This window comes from Mandrillus leucophaeus, unplaced genomic scaffold, assembly GCF_000951045.1.
Source record: "Mandrillus leucophaeus isolate KB7577 unplaced genomic scaffold, Mleu.le_1.0 Scaffold124, whole genome shotgun sequence".
NCBI lineage: Eukaryota > Metazoa > Chordata > Mammalia > Primates > Cercopithecidae > Mandrillus > Mandrillus leucophaeus.
The window spans coordinates 5,118,467-5,140,887 of NW_012100765.1; the positions used below are offsets into that span (position 1 = coordinate 5,118,467).

General features: G+C 39.0%; 1 protein-coding gene across 3 annotated transcripts in view; it reads left to right on the top strand.

Annotated features, from left to right (window-relative positions):
* The window catches only part of CCDC68 (coiled-coil domain containing 68), a 61,015-nt gene that overhangs the window by 582 nt on the left and 38,012 nt on the right, over nt 1-22,421 (top strand). The window contains exons 1-6 of one of the 3 annotated variants that reach the window (XM_011971734.1): nt 887-958; nt 12,994-13,081; nt 15,634-15,758; nt 17,682-17,768; nt 20,655-20,795; nt 21,789-21,914. In XM_011971734.1, coding sequence (XP_011827124.1) covers nt 15,642-15,758; nt 17,682-17,768; nt 20,655-20,795; nt 21,789-21,914 — 471 coding nt within the window. In that variant the 5' untranslated portion in view covers nt 887-958; nt 12,994-13,081; nt 15,634-15,641. Of the gene's footprint in view, nt 1-886; nt 959-12,993; nt 13,082-15,629; nt 15,759-17,681; nt 17,769-20,654; nt 20,796-21,788; nt 21,915-22,421 lie in introns of those variants that run through there. The other 2 variants (XM_011971735.1, XM_011971733.1) reach the window with 2 other exon arrangements.

Genomic DNA, 22,421 nt, shown 5'->3' on the forward strand with positions numbered 1-22,421 from the left:
TGACTTTGACAGGTCACTGCGCTCGTGTTTTTTAAACAGCAGAGATGAATGAGGGTGGCTGTCTTCATTCATTTGCCGGGGCTTCGGCAGCTGCAGGTGTAGTTAAAAGAACAGCCCATTGCTTGACCGTTTCCTTCATGTTGAGTAGGCATCATGAGATTTTAGAGCTGGAAGTTACAGAGTGCTAGGCAGCTAGACAAAGGAACACTTATCTTACTAAAGACTAGTATGGGACCGTGCAGGTGTAGTTTTTAGACTGGATGATAACATAGCTGTGAATTTTCAGCCTTTTTGGAAGTGAAGACAAAATTGAATGTAAGGATCAGAAAAAGCAACAAGCCCTGAAGCTAACTGAAGCTGCGTCTGTTCCCCATTATATTCTAATTGTTTTATTTTAGGAATCAAAACCTCTTTTACTTTCTTGGTGTATATAGATCGGTTGAAGTGTCAGAATACAAAAAGGAATTATTCTGTGTTTGTGATAGAGAGGAGATAATCTGTCCTTTTGATTTTACCTAATGCTATTAAATATTCAGAGCTACTGAAGTCCGGTTTTCCTGAAATGTGAGCTGGGCAGGAGTGTCAGGTACCCTGGCAGACACAATTGGTGCTGTTGTTACGCTTTTCCCCTGCTGCCCACTCCCTTCTCCACCGCACTCCCAGTTTGAGTGAAGGCCCTTGACACAGAGGAATTTCTGCCCAAGGCAGGGAGTGTCCCCGTGTAGTTCCTCAAATGTTTACAGAAAGAATGAAAACAACTATACTTCCTGGGACCCAGGCTGACGTCACAAGGCCAACGTCATAAGAAGGTTCTTACCTCTTGTTATTTACAAAATAAATTGATCCCTTGTCCTAACTAGAAAGAGACTTTTGAAACTAATACTGATGCTATTTTGTGAATTACGGATAGGCATGTTATTTGTTAGCTTATTTGTTTACAGTGTGCTCAACACTGAAGGTGAGTTGTAATCCAAATTTTGGCCACAGCTAAAAAACGTAAGCTAGATTTAGACAAAGCTAAAAAATGAGGTGTATGTTTGCTTGGAATAATGACTGAAAAGGGAAATAACTGAAGATTTTGGTGGGAATGTAAGTCTTTTAAAGTAGTAGTTTCTCATCTTTTGAACTGAGATATTTACATCAAAATTATATGGCTATTTATTGACTGAAAATATTTCATAATGGCAAAATTTTACCATGAATTTACTAACATGTTTAAATGAATGTCATTTACTAAGCACAAAAACAGCCATTTATGTGGGTTTGGAAAACGAGAGAGAGAGAGAGAGTGTGTGTGTGTGTGTGTGTGTACATTCAGTTTTAGAAACTATTTGGTGCATCTGTAAATTTGTGGGCCTATTCATGTAATCACTAAAACAATATTTATTGAGGGCACTGTGTTCTGTGTGAGAGAACCAGATGGGAGGGGAAGAAGGTCTGGGCCAAACACAGCCCAGTGTAAACAAGACACAGTTCTGTCCTCCTGGAATTGACTACATTGGAGTCCTCCAGGCCACCCCAAGTCAAGGCCATAGATTTACAGACCACAATGATCCATTCAATTTCGACCGTGACTGAAACCAGATTAGTTTCGAATCACATATTTCCTTAAATTGATGTAAACAGTCAAATCTAAAAATGATAGAGGAGCTTGTGTGTTATTCTGGTCAGTGGTTTTCTCTTTTGTTTAGGTTGGGGAAGAACTTAGGAATCATGTGTTTCAGGCTTAATGCTATGAAATATTAACTTAAAATAGCTAAGTATCAATTTCATGCAAATTAAATAAAAACTAAACTTGTAGTATGGATGACAATAATCTAGAGACAAAAATTAATAAACAAAAAATTTAAAACGGAAAAAAAATCTGTCCATTAAATTATTTTTTTGCTATAAATTAGAAAAATATGACTATAATTAGATTTTCCCCCTGGACGAAAACAGCATCTTTATTCAAGTTATTCTTACTTTTCCTTCTTTTTTTTTTTTTTAACAGCTTTATTGGAGATATAATTTACGTACCATGAAATATATCTAAGTGTTTCAATGATTTTTGGTAAATTTATTGAATGGTGCAACCATTAGCACAATCCAATTTTATATCATTTCATCATTCCCCAAACATCCCTGGCACCTGTTTGCAATCACTCATCATTCTTACCCCAGCCCCAGACAACCCCTAGTCTATTGTGTCTGTTTAGATCTGCCTTTTCTGGACATTTCATACAGATGGAATCGTACAATATATAGTCTTTAGCATCTGGCTTTTTTCAGTTAGAATAGTTGTTGAGATTTATTCAGGTTGTCACATGTATCTGTAGTTGGTTCCTTTTTATTGCTTGACTAGGGTTTATTCCATGCCATGGCTATGCCACATTTTGTTCACCATTTAGTAGACGTTTATGCAATTACATTTGCATGGTAAAACAGATACGTTGGTGCAGCTTCCATGGTAGCATAATGTGAGAATAACTGATGTGAGCCAGCCTCTTATTTGGTGCTTTGACTCTCTTCTATGATAATTTGAAATATGAATGCCAAGAGTTAAACAACCAGGTTCCTATTAAGCAGTGGTGTTTTCTGCGTATAACTGTCTAGAGAACAAACCAACATTAAGAACTTCTTAACTTGGCCGGGCACAGTGGCTCACGCCTGTAATCCCAGCACTTTGGGAGGCCGAGCTGGGCGGATCATGAGGTCAGGAGTTCGAGACCAGCCTGACCAATATAGTGAAACCCCATCTCTACTAAAAATACAAAAACTAGCCGGGCATGGAGGCATGCGTCTGTAATTCCAGCTACTCAGGAGGTTGAGGGAGGAGAATCGCTTGAACCCAGGAGGCAGAGGTTTCAGTGAGCCGAGATTACACTATTGCACTCCAGCCTGGGTGACAGAACGAGACTCGTCTGAACTTCTAACTTTCTCCAGCAATTTGGGAGGCTGAGGCGGGTGGATCACCTGAGGTCAGGAGTTGGAGACCAGCCTGGCCAACATTGTGAAACCCCTTCCCTACTAAAAATATTTTTTTAAAAATTAGCTGTGTGTGGTGGCGTGTGCCTGTGATCCCATCTCCTCGGGAGGCTGAGGTAAGAGAATTGCTTGAGCCTGGGAGGTGGAGGTTGCAGTGAGCTGAGATCTCGCCACTGCACTCCAGCCTGGGCAACAGAGCGAGACTCTGCCTCAAACAAACAAACAAACAAACAAACAAACAAACAAACAAAAAAGAACTTCTTAACTTTGCAAGAACATTGACTTTTGGTATACCACTATTAGGAATCAGGAAACTGGAATAGCAATTTCCCTCCAGAATTGTTTTCTTATCTATCTGAATTGACCTTCCTTTGTGCTATTATGGCAAATGCATTTTGGGGGTGGGGGCGGGTCATGTTTGACAATTTATGCTTAAATATCCTCTTAGGGAGATTTCTGTAGTTGAACAGAAATCCTTTTATAAAAATCTAGTCAGTTCTGTGAGCCTAAAAAGAAGACAGTGTCTCTCTGAATGCCTTTAAGTTCCTACTCAAATTGCAAGTTTCTTTTGGGGGAAAAAAAAGAGCATCAAAATAACTTGAGGTCTGTTTTTGTGTGTATGTGTGTTTCAAGACAGGGTCTTATTCTGTCACTCATGCGGGAGTGCAGTGTCAGGATCCTAGCTCACTGAAGCCTCAAACTCCTGGGCTCAAGTGATCCTCCTTCCTCAGCCTTCTGTATGGCTGGGACTACAGGAACGTGGCACCACGCCTAGCTAATTAAATTTTTTTTTTCACAGATGAGGTATCACTGTGTTACACAGACTGGCCTCCAATTCCTGGCCTTAAGCAATCCTTCCACCTTGGCCTCCCAAAATGCTGGGATTACAGATGTGAACCACTGTGGCCAGCTTTAGAAGTCTATTGTATGGGCAATTTAGAATGCAAAAGATTTTTTTTTAACATCTACAATTTGAAAAGAAGATAATGTAGGTTAAATAATATAGTTTTCCAAAGCTGAATGTCTTCAATTGCAACACATTTTTTTCTGCTGGAAATGTCAAAACAACTTCCTAAAACTCCTAGGTGAGAATACTACTACTGTTTTGATGATCTGTGTGTGATTGGATGGAGTAATCAATCTCGATTGGTAATACACCTTTGTTTCCTTGATAAGGATTTTTAAAATTCTAAAACAAATGCATTTTTTTTTTAGCCTTATACTGATGATTTTATACCAAGTATCTCCTAAGAAGTATTTGCCATCTACAGGAATCTACCTTCATCATTCTCACTTTCAAATACTCCAGGGATCAGATTAGGGCGGAGACATTCACCAAGCTATGTTGGTTTATCAAGAGAAAGAAGGCTTGATTGGTATTGAAGTGTAAGCACCTGCTATTTATTTTGATGAGGTCACTTACGTTGTTGTGATCTGATACAAGGAACTTAGTTTTACCCAAAGTGGGAGGCTGCCTCTGACACTTCTGTCTTTCTATAAACACCTGGAATTTGGTAGGACGCTGCTCTTGGATACGTCAAACATCTTCATGGTGTGGGAGGGTGGGCGACGGTATTGATGAAAAGTAGGGTCATGGCTGGGCTTGGTGGCTCACGCCTGTAATCCCAGCACTTTGGGAGGCTGAGGTGGGTGGATCGCCTGAGGTCAGGATTTTGAGACCAGTCATAGGCAACATGGTAAAACCCCATCTCTACTAAAAATACAAAAATTAGCCAAGTGTGGTGACATATGCCTGTAGTCCCAACTACTCGGGAGGCTGAGGCAGGAGAATCGCTTGAACCTGGGAGGCGGAGGTTGCAGTGAGCTGAGATTGAGCCACTGCACTCCAGCCTGGGTGACACAGTGAGACTCTGTCGAAAAAAAGAAAAGAAAAGAGAAAAGTAAGGTCCTGGCTGTTTCAGACCCTGAATAAGTAGACATTTTCATCATTGATCCAACAGTGTATATGCAGATGGACAAATATGAAGAATGAAAACATATTGTGATCTAGAAAGCTATTAGAAAAGGAATGGATAGATGAGAAAAAAAGTTCTAGGTTCATGAATTAGATTTAAAGTTTCTTGGAAATATTCTTATATTTCCTATGTATTATTATATATTTCCTTCTACTTTATCACCTTTAATAAACAGGCTTTCCTTGTTTCTGTCATACTGAATGCTAAGTTTAATTGACTAGTCACGTAGCATGAGCTAGAATCAGCAGCCCAGTTGCCTGTTGTTTTCAACAACACTGATTCCATTGCTATCTATCTATCTCTCTATATGTGTATATATAGAGATATATATATTTGATCATTTACACTGTTTTGGGGGTCAAGAATTTGAATGAAGAAAAACAAATCCAATTAATTTTGGCTTCCAGTTACTTCTGATAAAATCAGTGGGGGTTCTTGGATTTTGAAATCTCAATTGTGCATTGCTTTTTCTAGATCCTGCCAGATCACTATTTTTTTAAATAACATGTACAAATTCATCTTTTTCAGTGTAGAGTATTGTAAGTTTTGGGAAATTGTTATAGTCATAGAACCATGATCACTAACAAGATATATTCCCCCACCCCAAAGTCCTACGTATTCCTTTTGTAGTCAACCTGTCTCCCACTGCCAGTCCCAAGTAACCACTAATCCCTTTTGATTCCCACAGTTTTTACTTTTCTAGAATGTCAAATACATGGAACCATAGAATATGTAACCCCTTGAATTTGGCTGTTTCAGTTAGCATGATGCATTTGACACTTATCTATGTTGTTGTGTGTATCCCGTAATTCATTCCTTTTTTTTTTTGAAACAGTCAGACTCTGTCGCCCATGCTGGAGTGCAATGGCACAATCTCAGCTCACTGCAACCTCTGCCTCCTAGGTTCAAGCGATTCTTGTGCCTCAGCCTCCTGAGTAGCTGCGATTACACACATGCCCCGCCACAACTGGCTAATTTTTGTATTTTTAGTAGAGATGGGGTTTCGCCATGTTGGCCAGGCTGCTCTCAATCTCCTGACCTCAGGTGATCAGCTCGCCTCGGCCTCCCAAAGTGCTGGGATTACAGGTGTGAGCCACTGTGCCTGGTCCATTCCTTCTTAATGAGGAGTTGTATTCACCTGTTGGTGAACATTTGAATTGTTTGCAGTGTTTGGCAATTATGAACGTTTGTGTGCAGGTTTTATGGAATATAACTTTTCATTTCACTTGGATAAATACCAAGGCAGAGGGTTTCTGGGTTGTATACTATGTATTTAACTATATAGGAAACTGCCAAGCTGTTGTCCACAGCAGCTCCACATTTTCCATCCCCATCAGCAACAGACAGGAATTCCACCTGTTCCACATCGTCACCAGAACTGTTATGGTTTCTCTTTTTCCCTTTGTTGGATAGTTTTTTAAATGACGTAAATTATGTTCAAGCTACAATAATCCAGGACAAGCTCAGAAAACTGTAGGAATTTTATAAATTCCTGGGCTTTTCACTTCTAAAGTATTTTATAGAGCCACAAATGACATTTTCTAAAAGGACATCACGTAAATGTTGCAAGTGACTGTGACATATGTCATTGACCTCAGCTTCCTTTTATATTTTATTGACTGGCAAGTGTTAATCAGGTTTTGGGGTGACTTGTTAATAGAGAAGTTCAAGTCAAGAGGAACAATTGGCTGATGGGATAAGGAAGGAATTGTGAGGGGAAAACTAAGCTTGGGAACTGACACTTTCAAATCATGTCCTACAAGCAAATGTCCACAATAAGTTGTGAGTATAAACATTATGTTTCAATATTAATTTAATGTGCATGAAGTCAGATACTCCATTAAGCACTTTTCATGCAATATCTCATTTAATCCTCACATAACTCTGAGAAAGTTGGCATTCTCATCTGAATTTTTCTGTTGAGGAACCGAGGCTTAGGAAGTTTAAATCATTTTCCAGGACCTCCCAGCTGATGAGGAAGTGGAACAGAGTCTTGTAGGCAGAACAACTGAGTGCAAATCCCTTGTTTTTAAGCCATGCAGCCAAACTGCCTTTGTTCATGGAGTAAATCTACTGGGACAACAACATCTGTTCAGGCTCCTGAGGGACACACCTGGGACCTCCCATCAGGAGTTCTGTGACTGTTACTTAGTGACCTACTTTGGAAAACTTTGATTCTTCAGCTATCTTGGGCCCAAGAAGTTGAAGCTTAGAAATTCCTTCAGAATGTAGCGGAGGCAAAGTGGTAAGTTAGAAGGAGCTAGCAGACTCCTGAGAAAGAGCCAGACAACTCGTGGCTTGGGATCCAATGGCCACCAACTAGTTATCTTTGTTTATGTTGTTGAGCCTTGTTTCTTCATCTGCAAAATGGGAATAATAATGCCAACCTCTCAGGGCATATGTGAGAAGTATTATAGAGAGCATACCCTACCGGGCATACAGTCCTCACTTAACAAATCCTGGCCCCTGCTTCCCACTCTTCTCCAGATGGGAAGGGATGCGTGTGCTTTGCACCTTTTTGCAGTTTAGTTGCTGAACTGAACATTGGCTGAAACTTTCAGCTGTTTTTCAATGCTTCAAATTATGCCAGTGAACTATGAGGATAGACTATTTCATGAAAAAGACATCTGAATTTGGGGTCAACCTATTTGTGTTCAGTTGATGAGGTTCTTATAACCCTGAAAATCTTACATCTTTTTTTGTGCCTTATTGCATTATATATGTATACACACACACATATATATACACACACACACTGAAGATAATAACTATAACACAGTGTCATAATGATTAATTTTGGCAATACGTGAAAAATTATTTGGTAAGTGGCACATGTTTTGTCAATAGTATGTATTTGTATATTGTGTTTACACCAATATTTCATTTTTCCTCCAAAATAGCTTTTATCTTATATCTAAGAATTTTCTGTAGCACTGGCTATAATATATGTGGATATACAAATGAGTAGCATGCAGTTGAATAAAATTAATTCTACTTAGCAAAAGCTTAGATTCTTATTTGAAAACAGAACTTGGGTACAGTGTAACATACATGTCTTTCGTATACTGTGTGTCATTTTCAGGTAAACTGCACAGTCACCTGAGATTTAGCCAGCTGACACTGGATGTCACCATTGTGCTGTGTAAAGTAGCTGCAGAACAGGTGTGCTATTTAGTATTCAGGGCACAGTTAGTCTCATCAAAGGTTTGGAGATATGTTCGCTGTTTTCCCTCATATAACCAAATTATCCTTGTGGCACTTTTGTAGTAACTTACTTTTTCAGTTTCTAATATTCAAGATCTATAAAATAGTGATCAAAAATGAACAAATAATCCCTTAGAACCAGGAAACGAAAACCTGAAAACTCAGAAACTGTACTGAAACCAAGCAGGGCTCTTCATTGCAATCCGGAGTAATTGATTCTGGCTGACTTAGTAGAAGAAGAATTTACTGAGAGGATATAGAGCAGCTACTGGAATTGATGGGAATGTTGAAAAACTAGGTTTGGAAAATGGGAGGATCTCATATACTAGGACACCAGTGAAATCAGGTTGTGGGATGAGGAGTTAGGGTCCTCCTGACATAGCCACTAGCCACTGACCACTGGATACTGCCACTGAATTTGCTGTCACTTGAAGCACCACTGTGTGTCACAGACCCCTTCCCTTTCCTGAACAATGACTGGATTTCCACTGCCTCCAGCTCCAACCAGCCAGATGGCCATTCCCTGAGTTGCGCTTCCAGCGGGAGCTCTCATTTGGCTGATTCTAGGTGTTGTCCCTATGCCCTAGCTCCAAGGAGTGAGCCTGAACAAGAGACCTTTCCTGCAAGACTCATACAGACGGTGCCTCAGCATATCTGGGAAGGAGATTCAAGCACTAGCTAGCCAAAACCTGCCAGACATCCAGCATAGTGCTTTTCAATCAGCAGGCCCCAGATGTGAGTGGAGAATACCTCTGTGTGGTCAATCAGATTTTGTTGCCCCTTCTCTGGGCTGACCCGGGGTCAGTTGTTTACACCTTGCAGTACCTGGCAGCTTCACTCTTGTCTTTGCCTCAATCCTGGGGCAACGTAATAGCAACGGCTAAGCCTGTTTTAATGTGGCCAAGGAGACAACTCCTTAGGCAAACTGAAAGTCTCAAAAAGTTTAGGTCAAAAAGAAAAAGGTCTTGCAACATTAAAAGAAAAGAAAATGGTAGACTTTGCTGTGTGCCGTGGTTTCCTTAGAACACTACTCTAGCGACCGGGTGCCATGACTCATGCCTGTAATCCCAACACTTTGGGAGGCCAAGGTGGGTGGATCACTTGAGGCCAGTAATTCAAGACCAGTCTGGCCAACATGGCGAAACCCCATCTCTACTAAAAATACAAAAAAATTAGCTGGGTGTAGTGGTTCACCTCTGTAATCCCAGCTACTTGGGAAGCTGAGGCACGAGAATCACTGGAATCCAGAAAGCGGAGGTTGAAGTAAGCAGAGATCATGCCACTCCACTCAAACCTGGACAAGAGTGAGACCCTGTTTCAAAAAAAACAAAAAACAAAAAACAACAACAACAAAAATCAGAACACTGCTCTAGGTACATGCCAGCCTCTGCTCTTGCTTTCCCATTTGCCTGGAACTCTCTTCTCCTAGATCCTAGAGAGCCACACGGCTTGCACTTGATTTCTTCATCTTTTGCTCAAATACCAACTCCTCAGATCAGCTTCCCTCACTGCTCATCTAGAACAGCACCTCCTTTTACCCTCAGTCCCCTGATGGACTTTTCTTCAAATCACTCATCACAGCCTCCCTTAGACTCCCTCTATATTTACCTCTTTGTTTAATGTCTATCTCTCCCTCTGTACTGAAAATCCTATGAAACTATGGTCTTTGGCTCAGCCCTGTAACCACAGTTCCTAACACAGTGGCTTTCTGTAAATATTTACTCTCTCAATAAATGAATCAAGGGTCAAGTAAAGAAAGGAAACACCCTTGTTACAGTCTCTACAATATGAACAGTGTCTGTAATCTTTTTCTAGGGTTGCTCTAACAAAGTACCACACACGGAGTGGCTTGGACAGGGAAATGGATCATCTCTCAGTTCTAGAGCCTGGAAGTTCAAGATCATGGTGTCTGCAGGGATGTGAGCGAGGTCTGTTTCGTGCCTCTCCCCTGCTAGTGGTTTGCTAGTAATAGTTGATGTTCCTTGGCATATAGAAGCATCGCTACATCTCTGCCTTCATTTTCACAGGGCATTCGGTGTTCTCGTCTCTCGCCACATTGCTCATTTTCATAAGGATATCAGGCATATTGGAGTAGGGATCGCCCCTACTCCAGTACCTGACCTCATGTTTACTTAACTAATTACACCTGCAAAACCTTATTTCTAAATAAGGTCCCATTCTGAGGAACTGGGGTTAGGACTTTAACATGAATTTGGAGGGAGGACACAGTTCAACCCGTCACAGGCACTTGTTTGTGTTTATTGTATAAAACTTCTGCTGTTCTCATGTTATTAACCAGAGCACAAGGTTCAGGTAGATTCTCCTGGGTGCCTGGGGGTGTGGTGGTTTATCATATGGATTACAATTCACAATAATATGTGTACATTGCTTTGTGGATTGTAAACTCTTCATTAGATGGTAGCATCATTGTTTGAGGAAACTGATAAATAATCAGTGCATTAGCAATAAGGAATTTGTACCACGGATTTGCTAGTCTTAAAGTCCTCCAAAGCAATTTTTCCTTCATAGCCCAGTTCAGTCTGCAGATTATTTAAAATATAACCTGCTTCTTTCCTGGAAGAAAGGAAACCACTCAGATTGCTTGTCAGCCTTAATTGTGGATAATGGTTTCATATTTTAAGTACTTGTTTGATAAATATGTACAAATAATTTCTTATATATTATATGTGCTGCTGTAAGTGCTTGACAAATATTAACTCATGAACAACCCCACATTGATTATTGTTGTTAAGAATTAATATTATTTTCCTTTTACTGTTAAGGAAACTGAGGCACAGAGCAGTTAAGGGACTTGACAGAGGTCACACAGGTACGGAGTGGCAGAATGGAGCCATGAGACTAGGCAGGCCGCCTCTAAACTGTTTCGGCTGTGGAACCCTCTTTCTTCACAGAAAGCCTCATGGGAAAATTCAGTGTGTGTGACAGAACAAAGCAGAGCTGCTGTGGTTGAAGTTGAGGTGGCAGAGCTCTGTCTGTTCAGCAGCCCTCCACCTCCTCCTTGGGAGCCCTGTTTGAAAGGCCCTTGTCTAGGAAATACCTCCTCTTGGCGTGATGCCACCTGTAAGCTGTCTTCAATCCACTCTAGCATAAGACAAAGAAGAGTATTTCCTTACTTTAATTAACCGATTGTGATTTATTTTGAAATTTTTATCCCCTTAATCTACTTCTGGCTGAAATAAAATGCTAACATGGATTTTCCCCAGGATAGTAATGCCATATGGCAATTTGGACTTTGCCGGCTTATGTTCCCCTTGGGTTTCTTTCTACAAACCAAGGACTCTGGGTACAAAAGTTTTCTGAACCAAAGACAGATATGGAATTTAATTTCATATGGATACAGTTATAAAGCTTTGCAACCAGATAGAGGTGAACTACCTGCCCTGCTTGTCTTCTGTGGCTATTGATAATATAAAATAACAGGGTAACAATATTGCCAGTGACTGTCCATTGAGTGCCTTCTGTTAGCAGGCATTAAAAAAAACCACACAAAAACCTCATTTTCATATCTCTAGGTGTTATCACCCCTATCTGACAGCTATTTAAGTGAAAACTAAGATTTTATGTAACTTGTTTAACATGGCCCAACCAGTGAGTGGAAAAGGTGGGAAGTTTTCAGAAACATCAGTGATCAAGAAACAAAATTCCTTGATTTTAAGAATAAAAGGTACATACGAGAGTATATTTTAGGATAAAAGACGTAAGGCCCGATGCAATTTTCAAATTATGAAAGAGCCTGAGAATGCAGACAGATTCATTCTAAAGAGTGATTCATTCCTGTGATAAAATGCCTCTTATCATCTGTTAATGTACACACTGCATAACATACGAAAAGGAAAATGAAAGTAAATCAGTCAAAGGGGACTGTAGATCAAGGGTACTGTACTGGAGGAAAAAACCAACTCAGGCCGGATCGATTGCTTTGCTTGCCTCTATTTTCCCACTGGTCCTGCCCCACTCCTTGCCAAGCCCTAACCCAGAGCTCAGCAAACGTTTCCTGTAAAGGGCCAGATAGGAAATACTGTAGGCGTTGCCTGCCACATACTTTCTCTGTCACAACTACTGAACTCTGCTGTTTGTGGTGCCAAAGCTACATAAAAGATATGTACAGAAATGGCCATGTTGCATTAGAGTAAAACTTCATTTATGGGCACTACGTTTGAACTTCATATAATTTTCATGTGTCATGAAATGTTATCCTTTGATTTTTTTCAACCATTTTTATGAATACTAAATTTGAAATTCATATAATTTTCATGTACCATGAAATGTTATTCTTCTTTTGATTTTTTGTTTGACCATTCAAAAATGTAAGAACCATTCTTAGCTCTAGGGCTGTACAAACAGGAGGGAAACCAGATTGAGCTCCCAGGCTGGGGTTTGCTGACCCCTACCCTGGCCTGACCATCCTCTCTCTGGCTCCCAAGCGTACTGCGTATTGACCCTATGGGTGTTTCTCTTACTTCAAGCATTTAAATGTTGTTTTGCACCAATATCTTAATCCCGGAAGAGACTTCAGAGGACCCAGTAAGAGACGTACTTCCACTCATAGTTTGCAAAAGCACACTTGCAGAGTTGCTGCTGCCAAATCAACTTCTGCTGAAACAAATATTTAATAGAAGCCATAGCTGCTAAGAGGATTTATAATAAAATGGAAAATTCTTGGCATATTCTGTCAATTTCATTGAAGATTAAAGGACTTTGTAGTGTCTCCAGAAGTGATCTTGTTTCAAAGTGATGGTCTCACATATGCAAATTCTTTGTTTTCTTCCAGCCTAGGTCATTGTTAGATTTTAAATATTTTGTTGTTGTTATTGTTTCTCTCCAGGGAAGCCAGTCTTAATATGATGGAAACATCTCTGAACTTCTAAAGGACCAAGGTTGGAGTTTTAGCTCTTAATTTTACTTCATCTTGGGTAAGTTAATGTCACTATGGGAATGGAGTCTTGGCCTCTTATCAGTAACAGAGGATTAATAATCCTACCTCACAGGGCTTTTTATTATAGTTTACTTGTTAGTTATTTACTATTTATTATAGACATTTCAAGCAAAACCAAAATACTTGGAGGAATACAATGAACCCTACAGACTTGTCACCCAGTTTCAGTAGTTATCTATATTTTGCTAAACTTCTTTAATCTTTATCCCCATCTCCTTTTACCTCACTCTTTGAGTTTTAAAGCAGTTCCAAATGTAACACAGTGTCATCTGCAAATATGTCAGTAGGTATCACTAAAAGATCCAATCCTTTTAAAGAATGTCATAATTATCACAGCTAGCAAAATTACAACAGTTCTTTAACATCATATATTATCCAGTTAATCTAAAAAACGTCTTTACATAGTATGTTGCATTTGGTCCTGTATCTCTTAAGATCCTTAATTTATGTTAAGATTGATTAATGGGGTCTCTCAGGTTAAAGTTTCCTCATTAAATATTCACTAATGTTTTTAGCTTTAAGTGATGATGCTTAGGTTTTTTTACTTCATAACGGGTTGCAAAATATAGGTTTTCTAATTTTATCAATCCTTTTGAATTTATTAGCTGGAATTCAATAAATAAACTCTCCCTCATCAACTACTTGGTTACTATGAAATACAGTTCATATAATAAATGCTTGTTTCTTTTTTTTTTGCCAGGTTTTAGTATACTTTTGGTTTATGTGCATTGAGCTTTTGCTTTATGTGCTTCTAAAGGTGGACAGTGAGCATTGTGATGTTGTGGGTTTTTCTTCAGTCATCATAAATTCAGGGATTTAACATTTTTGATAAGTTTCAATCCATCACAGACATTCTTCTTCAGGATGGGTTTTGTGTCTTATTCAAGTAGTATCTGATCACTTTTTTGCTTGCTGATATGACCAGATATCTCAGGCTATGGGAGTGGAGTCTTGGCTTCTTATCAGTAACATAGGATTAATAATCCTACCTCACAGGGCTTTTTATTATAGTTTACTTATTGGTTATTTACTATTTATTATAGTAAATAATAATTATAGGCTCACTTTACATATATCTTACCCCAGACCTGGATCAGTCAAGAAGTCCTAGTTTCTTTTTAGTAGGATATGATATTCAAAGACTACAGTCTGGCCATGAGGGATGCTAACCACTACTATTTCTAGGTTTATCGGTGAATAAAGGTAGAATATATATTATTTTAAGGAAAAGAAATCATTAATTTCTACCTCCTGGGTTCAAGTGATTCTCGTGCCTCAGCCTCCCAAGTAGCTGGGATTACACACGTGTACCGTGCCCAGCTAATTTTTGTATTTTTAGTAGAGACGAGGTTTCACCATGTTGGCCAGGCTAGTCTCAGACTCCTGACCTCAAGTGATCGGTCCACCTTGGCCTCCCAAAATGCTGGGATTACAGATGTGAGCCACCATATCCAGCTTCACCTAACATTTTTGTTCTATATTTTATTTTTTCTTTTATGCTAAATAGCTTGATTCTTCATGATGTTAACACAATTACCTGTTGGCTTTATTCTACAGTGCGAACCTGTGTACATAAACACACACAAACACAGTTCGCAGTTCAAAATAGCAATACCAATATTTCCACTAATAATATTATGAGTGAATATTTGTTCAAGATTGTTTTGCTGTTCTTTTTGTTCTTAGAATATAGCACAGCAGGGATCGGTAGTTCCTGGTATGTCATTCTTAATCACTTGAATAATTCTTGTGGTTATAGAACTTGATATACAGACATATTTATTTGTTTAATTTATTTCATTTCACCTTTATTTTGGACGATTACTTTTTCTGTCAATTTTATTTCATAGTTAGATAAAATATATACGTGGTTTAGTATTAAAACCTTAAGACACAGATTTCTTCCTTCCATTCCTATTTCCTACCCTTCTTGTAGAAAATATGATATTATATATTCTGTTCTGCTCTATGCTTTCTCATGAGATAATAATACATCCTAGTGATGACTGTTTAGCAGTTGATAGTTTATTTAATCTATCCTCTTCTTGTTGGCATGGGGTTTTTCCAGACTCTTACTATTAGTTCTCCTAATAGTAAATTGCCTTCACGGACTATGTATGAAGATACACACACACACACAAAAACGTAATGTTGTTATAATTGTATCATGTTAATTCTACATTTATTATGTGCTTACAATGTGCTAGACTATAAACCTCATTGCTTTTTACAGTCTGAGATTTTAGATTTTTACAGTCTGAGATGATACTGAATAAAAAGAGAAATTTCAGATTTACCTTCTTAGATTGTTTAAATGTTAAATTTTTAAGTAAAGATTCCTTCAGATGATATGGCTTTATATTAAATTAATTCCTGGATTTATGACTATATACAGATACCAATGATTTATAGCTTTTCTGCTATATTTCACCATAGTGATAAAACAACTTATTTCAGTTTATGAACCATATAATCATACAATCAAAACAGTCTGTTTTGCTTAGCTGATTTATGTTTTCTTAAAGCCAGAATTCACAATGACAACGGTGACAGTGACCACAGAAATTCCGCCAAGGGATAAGATGGAAGATAATTCTGCCTTGTATGAGTCTACATCCGCTCACATTATTGAAGAAACCGAGTATGTGAAAAAGGTGTGTGGGTAGCAGAAATCATTAGTATGATATGATTTTTAAAGAGAAATTCCAATATGGGCTGGAGGACTTTGTTTCCCTCTCCATAGAACATATGTAAAGGAACAACTCTAATTTGGCAAAGGACACTCTTCCTAGCTGAAATTTAAACCCATGTTTAGTCATTTCTCTTGAGGATATGAAACTGTTCCTACGCTTGGAGTAAAATAATTTTCCTCACTCAGTAAAATTGAATAATGGGCCAGGAGGGTTCAGAACACCTATCAGCACTTAATTTGTCCCTCACTATTCACCACTGTATTTCCTACTGTTTTATAATGTTTTCCAGTGGTTTCACGAGTGTTGATCGTGTTCCCAAGTAAATGTTTACATTTCCTGCTGAGTTGGTGCCTCTCGTTACCTTGTTCCTTTTCACAGTTCAGGGTAACTATTGCCAGTGACTGCGGGTTGGCATGTCACTTCATTAAACGTGTGAAGTCTTATGAGAATCCAAAATGATAATGGCTGACAAGAAATATATATTCTTAACTGTTTCTTACAACAGACATGTATTAAGCACTTAAAATGTGCCAGAGTAGGCCAGGTACAGTGGCTCATGCCTGTAATCCCAGCACTTTGGGAGGCTGAGGCAGGTGGATCACCTGAGGTCAGGAGTTTGAGACCAGCCTGACCAACATGGCAAAACCCTGTCTCTACTAAAAATACAAAAAAATTAGCCAGGCGTGGTGGTGGGCGCCTGTAATCCCAACTACTTGGGGGGCTGATGCAGGAGAATCACTTGAACCCAGGTGGCAGAGGTTACAGTGAGTGGAGATTGCGCCATTGCACTTCAGCCTGGGTGACAGAGTGAGACTCAGTCTCAAAAAAAAAAAATTATAATAATAAAAAATTTAAAAATGTGCTAGAGTATAAACCTCGCTCCTACTCTCACAGTCTTATAATCTAAGAGGATACTGAATAAAAAGAGAAATTTCACATTTTACCTTTTTGGATTATTTAATTAAATAATGGACAAATTCTGGCATAGTTTATAACTTGCTCAGATCAATTAATTCCATCATCTTTGAGTGTCTTGCAACTCCACAGGTCATCAAGACATGGGGCTTATATTTCATGCATAAATGCATGTGATCTCTCAGTAATTATTCTGTAGTAATTACTTAATAGTAATTATTTTGTAGTAATTACTAGGTAGTAATTATTTTGTAGTAATTAGTAGATAGTAATTATTTTATAGTGATTACTAAGTAGTAATTGTTTTATAGTAATTACTAAACAGTAAATTAGTACTAAATTACTAAAAAGACAAAACAAAACTAAATAATATTAAGTACTAATTACTAAATAATAACTGTTTGGGGGATAATATTTACTTAAGTGATGTGTTTTAGATTTGTCTGAGAAAGAGTTGTAGGCCGGGCGCGGTGGCTCAAGCCTGTAATCCCAGCACTTTGGGAGGCCGAGACGGGCGGATCACAAGGTCAGGAGATCGAGACCATCCTGGCTAACACGGTGAAACCCTGTCTCTACTAAAAAATACAAAAAACTAGCCGGGTGAGGTGGCGGGCGCCTGTAGTCCCAGCTACTCCGGAGGCTGAGGCAGGAGAATGGCGTGAACCCGGGAGGCGGAGCTTGCAGTGAGCTGAGATCCGGCCACAGCACTCCAGCCTGGGTGACAGAGCGAGACTCCGTCTCAAAAAAAAAAAAAAAGAAAGAGTTGTAAAGACCAAATGCTTACTTTCAGCAATCCAAACAATATTAGCCTAAATGCAAGTTAGATTGATGGTGGCAGTTATTTAAATCTGATATCAATATATATGTATTACTTTCTAGGTAATCAGATACCCTGTAACTGGTATTGAGAAAACAACTTTCGGCATTAAATGCCTTTGAAACGAATTAATTTTTTTTTTCCTTTTCTAGATTCGAACTACTCTGGAAAAGATCAGAACCCAAATGTTTAAAGATGAAATAAGACATGACAGTACAAATAACAAACTAGATACAAAGGTAATAATTTCCTGCAGAAGATTAGCATAAAGCCATTTAGACTTTTTAAAGTAACTTTTTGGGCAATTACTAAGTTCATTGAAGCTTCAAAGGATGAGTGTTGAAATATTTCATGCATATCTAAAGATGTTAATGGCCATATGTGTGAAATGTTTAACCACAAATGTTATGAGATCAAATTGGAATGGCTAGGCCTTACTTGAATATGTTAAACAAGGCTTACTTATCGAAAGTAAATGAGAACATGTTGGTCTAGCCAAGATTCATGACAGCAACATTTCCCAATGATAGGCAGAGCTTTTAGTCTCACGTGGGCCACACGAATAGACATACACAGTTGAAGCTTTTAGGCCTGAGTTGAGTGAAGACTTTGTCAGATAAATAGTTGATAAGCTTGAACGCACTCCCTTCCCCAACATCAGCTTTATATACCTCAGGTCGAGCAATCTGCACTTAGCTTTGCCTGGATGACACCAAGCTAAACCACATCTGAGCCAAGTGTACTTCATCAGTGTTGTCCACTATAAGCACGGCCACAGAGTCCACCATAACGTGGGGTATGATGCATAAATGTAGTCATTTTCATCACCCTCAGCCTCCCACACTAACATAACTAGCTTCCATTATTATTTAAAGTACTTCTAAACTAGAAAATAAGCTTATGTTTAGGAATGATAGGGAAGATTAAAAAATTCAGTTTGGGCTATGTTGAGCTGCCTCTTAGACCTCCAAATAGAGGCTTCTAATAGGCAGCTGAACATCTGATTCAGGAACTGCAGGTAGAAGACTGAGCTAGAAGGTCCAGGATACAGGGTAGAGATTTTGGGCATTTAAGGATTGTATTTAAAGTTCTGAAACTGGAGAAGTTTACCAAGAGAGTGAGTGTGGAGAGAAATGAGAGAAGATCTAAGGACTGAGTCTTGAGATGCCCATTCCCAATGTTGAGATGTTAGGAAGAAGAACCATCCCAGAAAACTGAGATCAGGCTGGTGGATTAGAAGGAACAGGAGATTTCAAGGTTCTAGGGTAGAGCCTAGGTGCTGCATTTCTAACAAGCTCCTGTTGATGCTGAGCTGCTGGGACTGTAGACCACACTTGAGAGTACTCTCTAGATTATCATGGCGAAGTCTCTACAGGGCCAGAGGGCTGGTGATTTGATGTGTGGTTGATCTGCTCACCTTTTGTGGTTTGAAGCTACTCCTGTCAAGGCCACTGTAGCAGGAGTCACTGAAGGCAAATGAGGAGAGGGTTTCAGAAGCAGGGCGGGACACCTCTGTCAAATGCTGTCCATAGGCCAAGGAAATTGAGGACCAAATGCCCACCATAGATAGGAGGAGCTTCCTAGTAATGTTGATGACATTGTGTTGCTGTGTGTCTGCCTCAGCCACCTCAGTCCACAGAAGGTCAGCAGATCCACCATGCATCAAAACATCAGCCCTCTGGCCCTGTAGAGATTTCACCATAGTAATCTGGGGCCTTGCTACTCTCAAGTGTGGTCTGCAGTCCTAGCAGCGCAGCATCACCGGGAGCATGTTAGAAACGGAGCATCTAGGCTCTACCCCAGACCTGATTCAGAATCTGCATCTTTTAACCAGATCTATCACCCAGTAATTCATAGGCATATTGAAGTTTGAAAAGCACTGATCAATGATCTTTGTAGCCATCTGCCACTGCTGATAATCTACCTTCTACAAGAGTTTCTTCTGTCAAATATTCTTTAACAAATTAAAAAAGAAAATAATTCCTACTTTGTATATGGAGAGTAGAAATATGCACTAGGGTCTGGACTATAAGAAACCAAATTGTGGCAGAGTTATGGTGAGGGAGGATGTTATCCACATACACTATGTTCTTTTTGTTGTTTATTTCTACAGTCGTAGTTATTATATTATAGTGAAAATATTATATATATTGTTGTTAAACAAACTGGGATTCTAATTCTGGTCTGGCAGTTATTTTAGGTATAACCCTAGGTGTGTTCGTTAAACTTTCATCTTCAAATTCCTCACCTGTGTAAAGGGCCTAGTGCCTTCCAGTGTTTTCAGTATTCAGACAAAGGACTGTATGTAAAACATGTAAAAGATGAGCAGGCACATAACAGGTGTTTAACAAATAGAAGTTGTTATTATAATTGTAGGGTATGTGTAATTGTGAATAGTTTCTCCGTTTTGAAATAAATTGAAAGAAGAGAAAGAGCACACAATAACTATTCAAGAGGCTGTGCCAGGAGCTCTCCCACTCCTTTGCTGCAGAAACTTGGGCCCTGGTCCTCAGTTTTTACATCTGTAAAATGGACAGGTTAAGTTAGATGGTTTATTATTTCTTTTTCACCTCTGTGGGGCCACAATTCCAGATGATATTTATGTTCCAAGTGTATTTTCAGTAAGCTAGACCTTACATCAAGTTATAATGGCAGTGCCATTCAGTTCTGATATCTCTGATTGGAAATTTAATATGAGGTAATTACAGTGAAGCATCACCAAACATTGACCATTATGTATTGTAACTGTTAGGTCTGACTGTTAGTCTATGATGCAATGTAACAAAAATGTAATTATGTCGACAACTTAGATTTTTTAAAAATGTCTGGCCTTGTGGACATTATTTATCTCCTAAAAAGCACTTGTCAGTATATTTGAAACTATAGAAAATATAAAAGTTAAAATGTCATTCTACCTCTTTCAATATAAGAATCTGTTCAAATTTGAGCAAATATAGAAGTCAGGTGCCTCCAGAATTTCTCATTGATATTTGAGATTCAAAAGATGTTTATTTATGCTGACCTGAAGCCTCTTTGCTATACGTAATACTAAATGATCATTACTGTTGTCAAAGCTTGTAGAGGAAAAGACAGTTAGGTCTATGATTTTCATTTGTCTGTTTCAGCACTGTGGAAACCTTCAACAGGGCTCTGATTCTGAGATGGATCCTTCTTGTTGCAGTTTGGATTTGCTCATGAAAAAGATAAAAGGAAAAGACCTACAGCTCTTAGAAATGCACAAAGAGAATGAAGTATTGAAAATCAAGGTATGACTGTTAGAAGTTTCAAATTCTGTGTTTTGAGCCTTTGAGCTAATAGGATGGGTTGTTAGCATTGGTGGCTCTGTAAAAGCAGAGAGATGTGTACACACATCCATAGGTCCATCTGTGTGTTCCCTTACATAGAGAAGCATTTTTATATTTCACAAATCATATCTCACTGTTTTATTTTTGAGGCTTCTTTTGTCATTGAAAATATCTCACAAAAGTTCAACAGTTATACAGTTTCAGTCATGCAAGATGACTAGACATCTACTGCATAACATTATGCCTATAGTTCACAATACGGTACTGTACACACTTAGTAGATCTCATGTTAAGTGTTCTTACCACAATCCACAATACATTTTTAAAAGTATGTTCATATTTAATAAATATTAATTATAACCTTCATAGTCAAATGCCACAATATTTTTTAAATTTGTCTACGGCTGAATGCTTTTGATTTTCTTCTTTAAGGTTTATTTTATATGCAGTCCTGCAATGAATATCTTGATAGGGAAATCTTTATAGTCATTCTTGATTGTTTCCTCAGGTTAAATCCCGGAAAGATTCATGACATTTTAGCATTATTGTCCTCAATACTTCAACCTTGTCCCCCTTCTATTTCAGGAAGATACACTTTTTAACACTGTTATGGACATTAATGATAAAAGGCTTGCAAATAAGTGTATAAGCTGACAGAGCAGCATGGAGTTATCTGAACAGTGAGGACTATCACTACAGGGCATTACTGTGCACAGAGCTCTGGTTTGGTTTGACTATGGCAAATCTGCCTTTTCAACAGCCCCTCTAAATGGGGAGTTTCTCCTTTTACATTTTCCTCTTACCAAATAACAGTGTCTTCTCTCCTATCCATTGTCTATGAGGCTGTAAAAGGTATAGTTTTACCTTTGGTGTTCTTAATTGCCCATCAAACTGTTCTGCCTTTAAAGTTTTTTGTTGTAAATGTCAGAACATGCATAGTGACCTTTTTTCTAGCTGGAAGCCTCCAGAGAAGCAGGAGCAGCAGCTCTGAGAAACGTGGCCCGGAGATTATTTGAAAACCACCAAACACAGTCTGAAGAAGTGAGAAAGAAGCATGAGGACAGTAAACACTTACTCCAGGTACCAAACACGCAGCTTGTCTATGGGAGAACTAGCCCCCACCCTGAGCTGTTCAAGTTCATCTTTCTGGAAGAGTTAGAAATGAAACAAGCAATGGCCAAGTGACTTGGCAAAAGACTTGGGAAAGGAGCGGTGTGCTAGTCTTTTCTGCCAGTTTCCCTCGCCCCTGCTTAGCCCGACACCCTCAGATGTTGCTGAGCTGCTGTGTTGCAGTTGTTGCCCAGAGCCCCCATGAGCACAGGTGGGAGGGAGGCAGTGCCACCCTGCATGGAAGTCTGGGCTCGCCCTGCGGAGCCTGACTGGTAACCTCTCTTCGGGTTCTGCCATTGACTCGCTATATGACCCCGACTGAGCCATTCTTCCTGTCTGGATTTGGGTGTCCTTATCTCTAGAATGAAAGAGTTGGGCTAGACACATGGTTTCAAAATTGTTTTGAACTTAGGATACATACTTTGGGTTATAGAAAATAGAAAACAAAATATGTATCTATATGTTTTTTAAAAATAT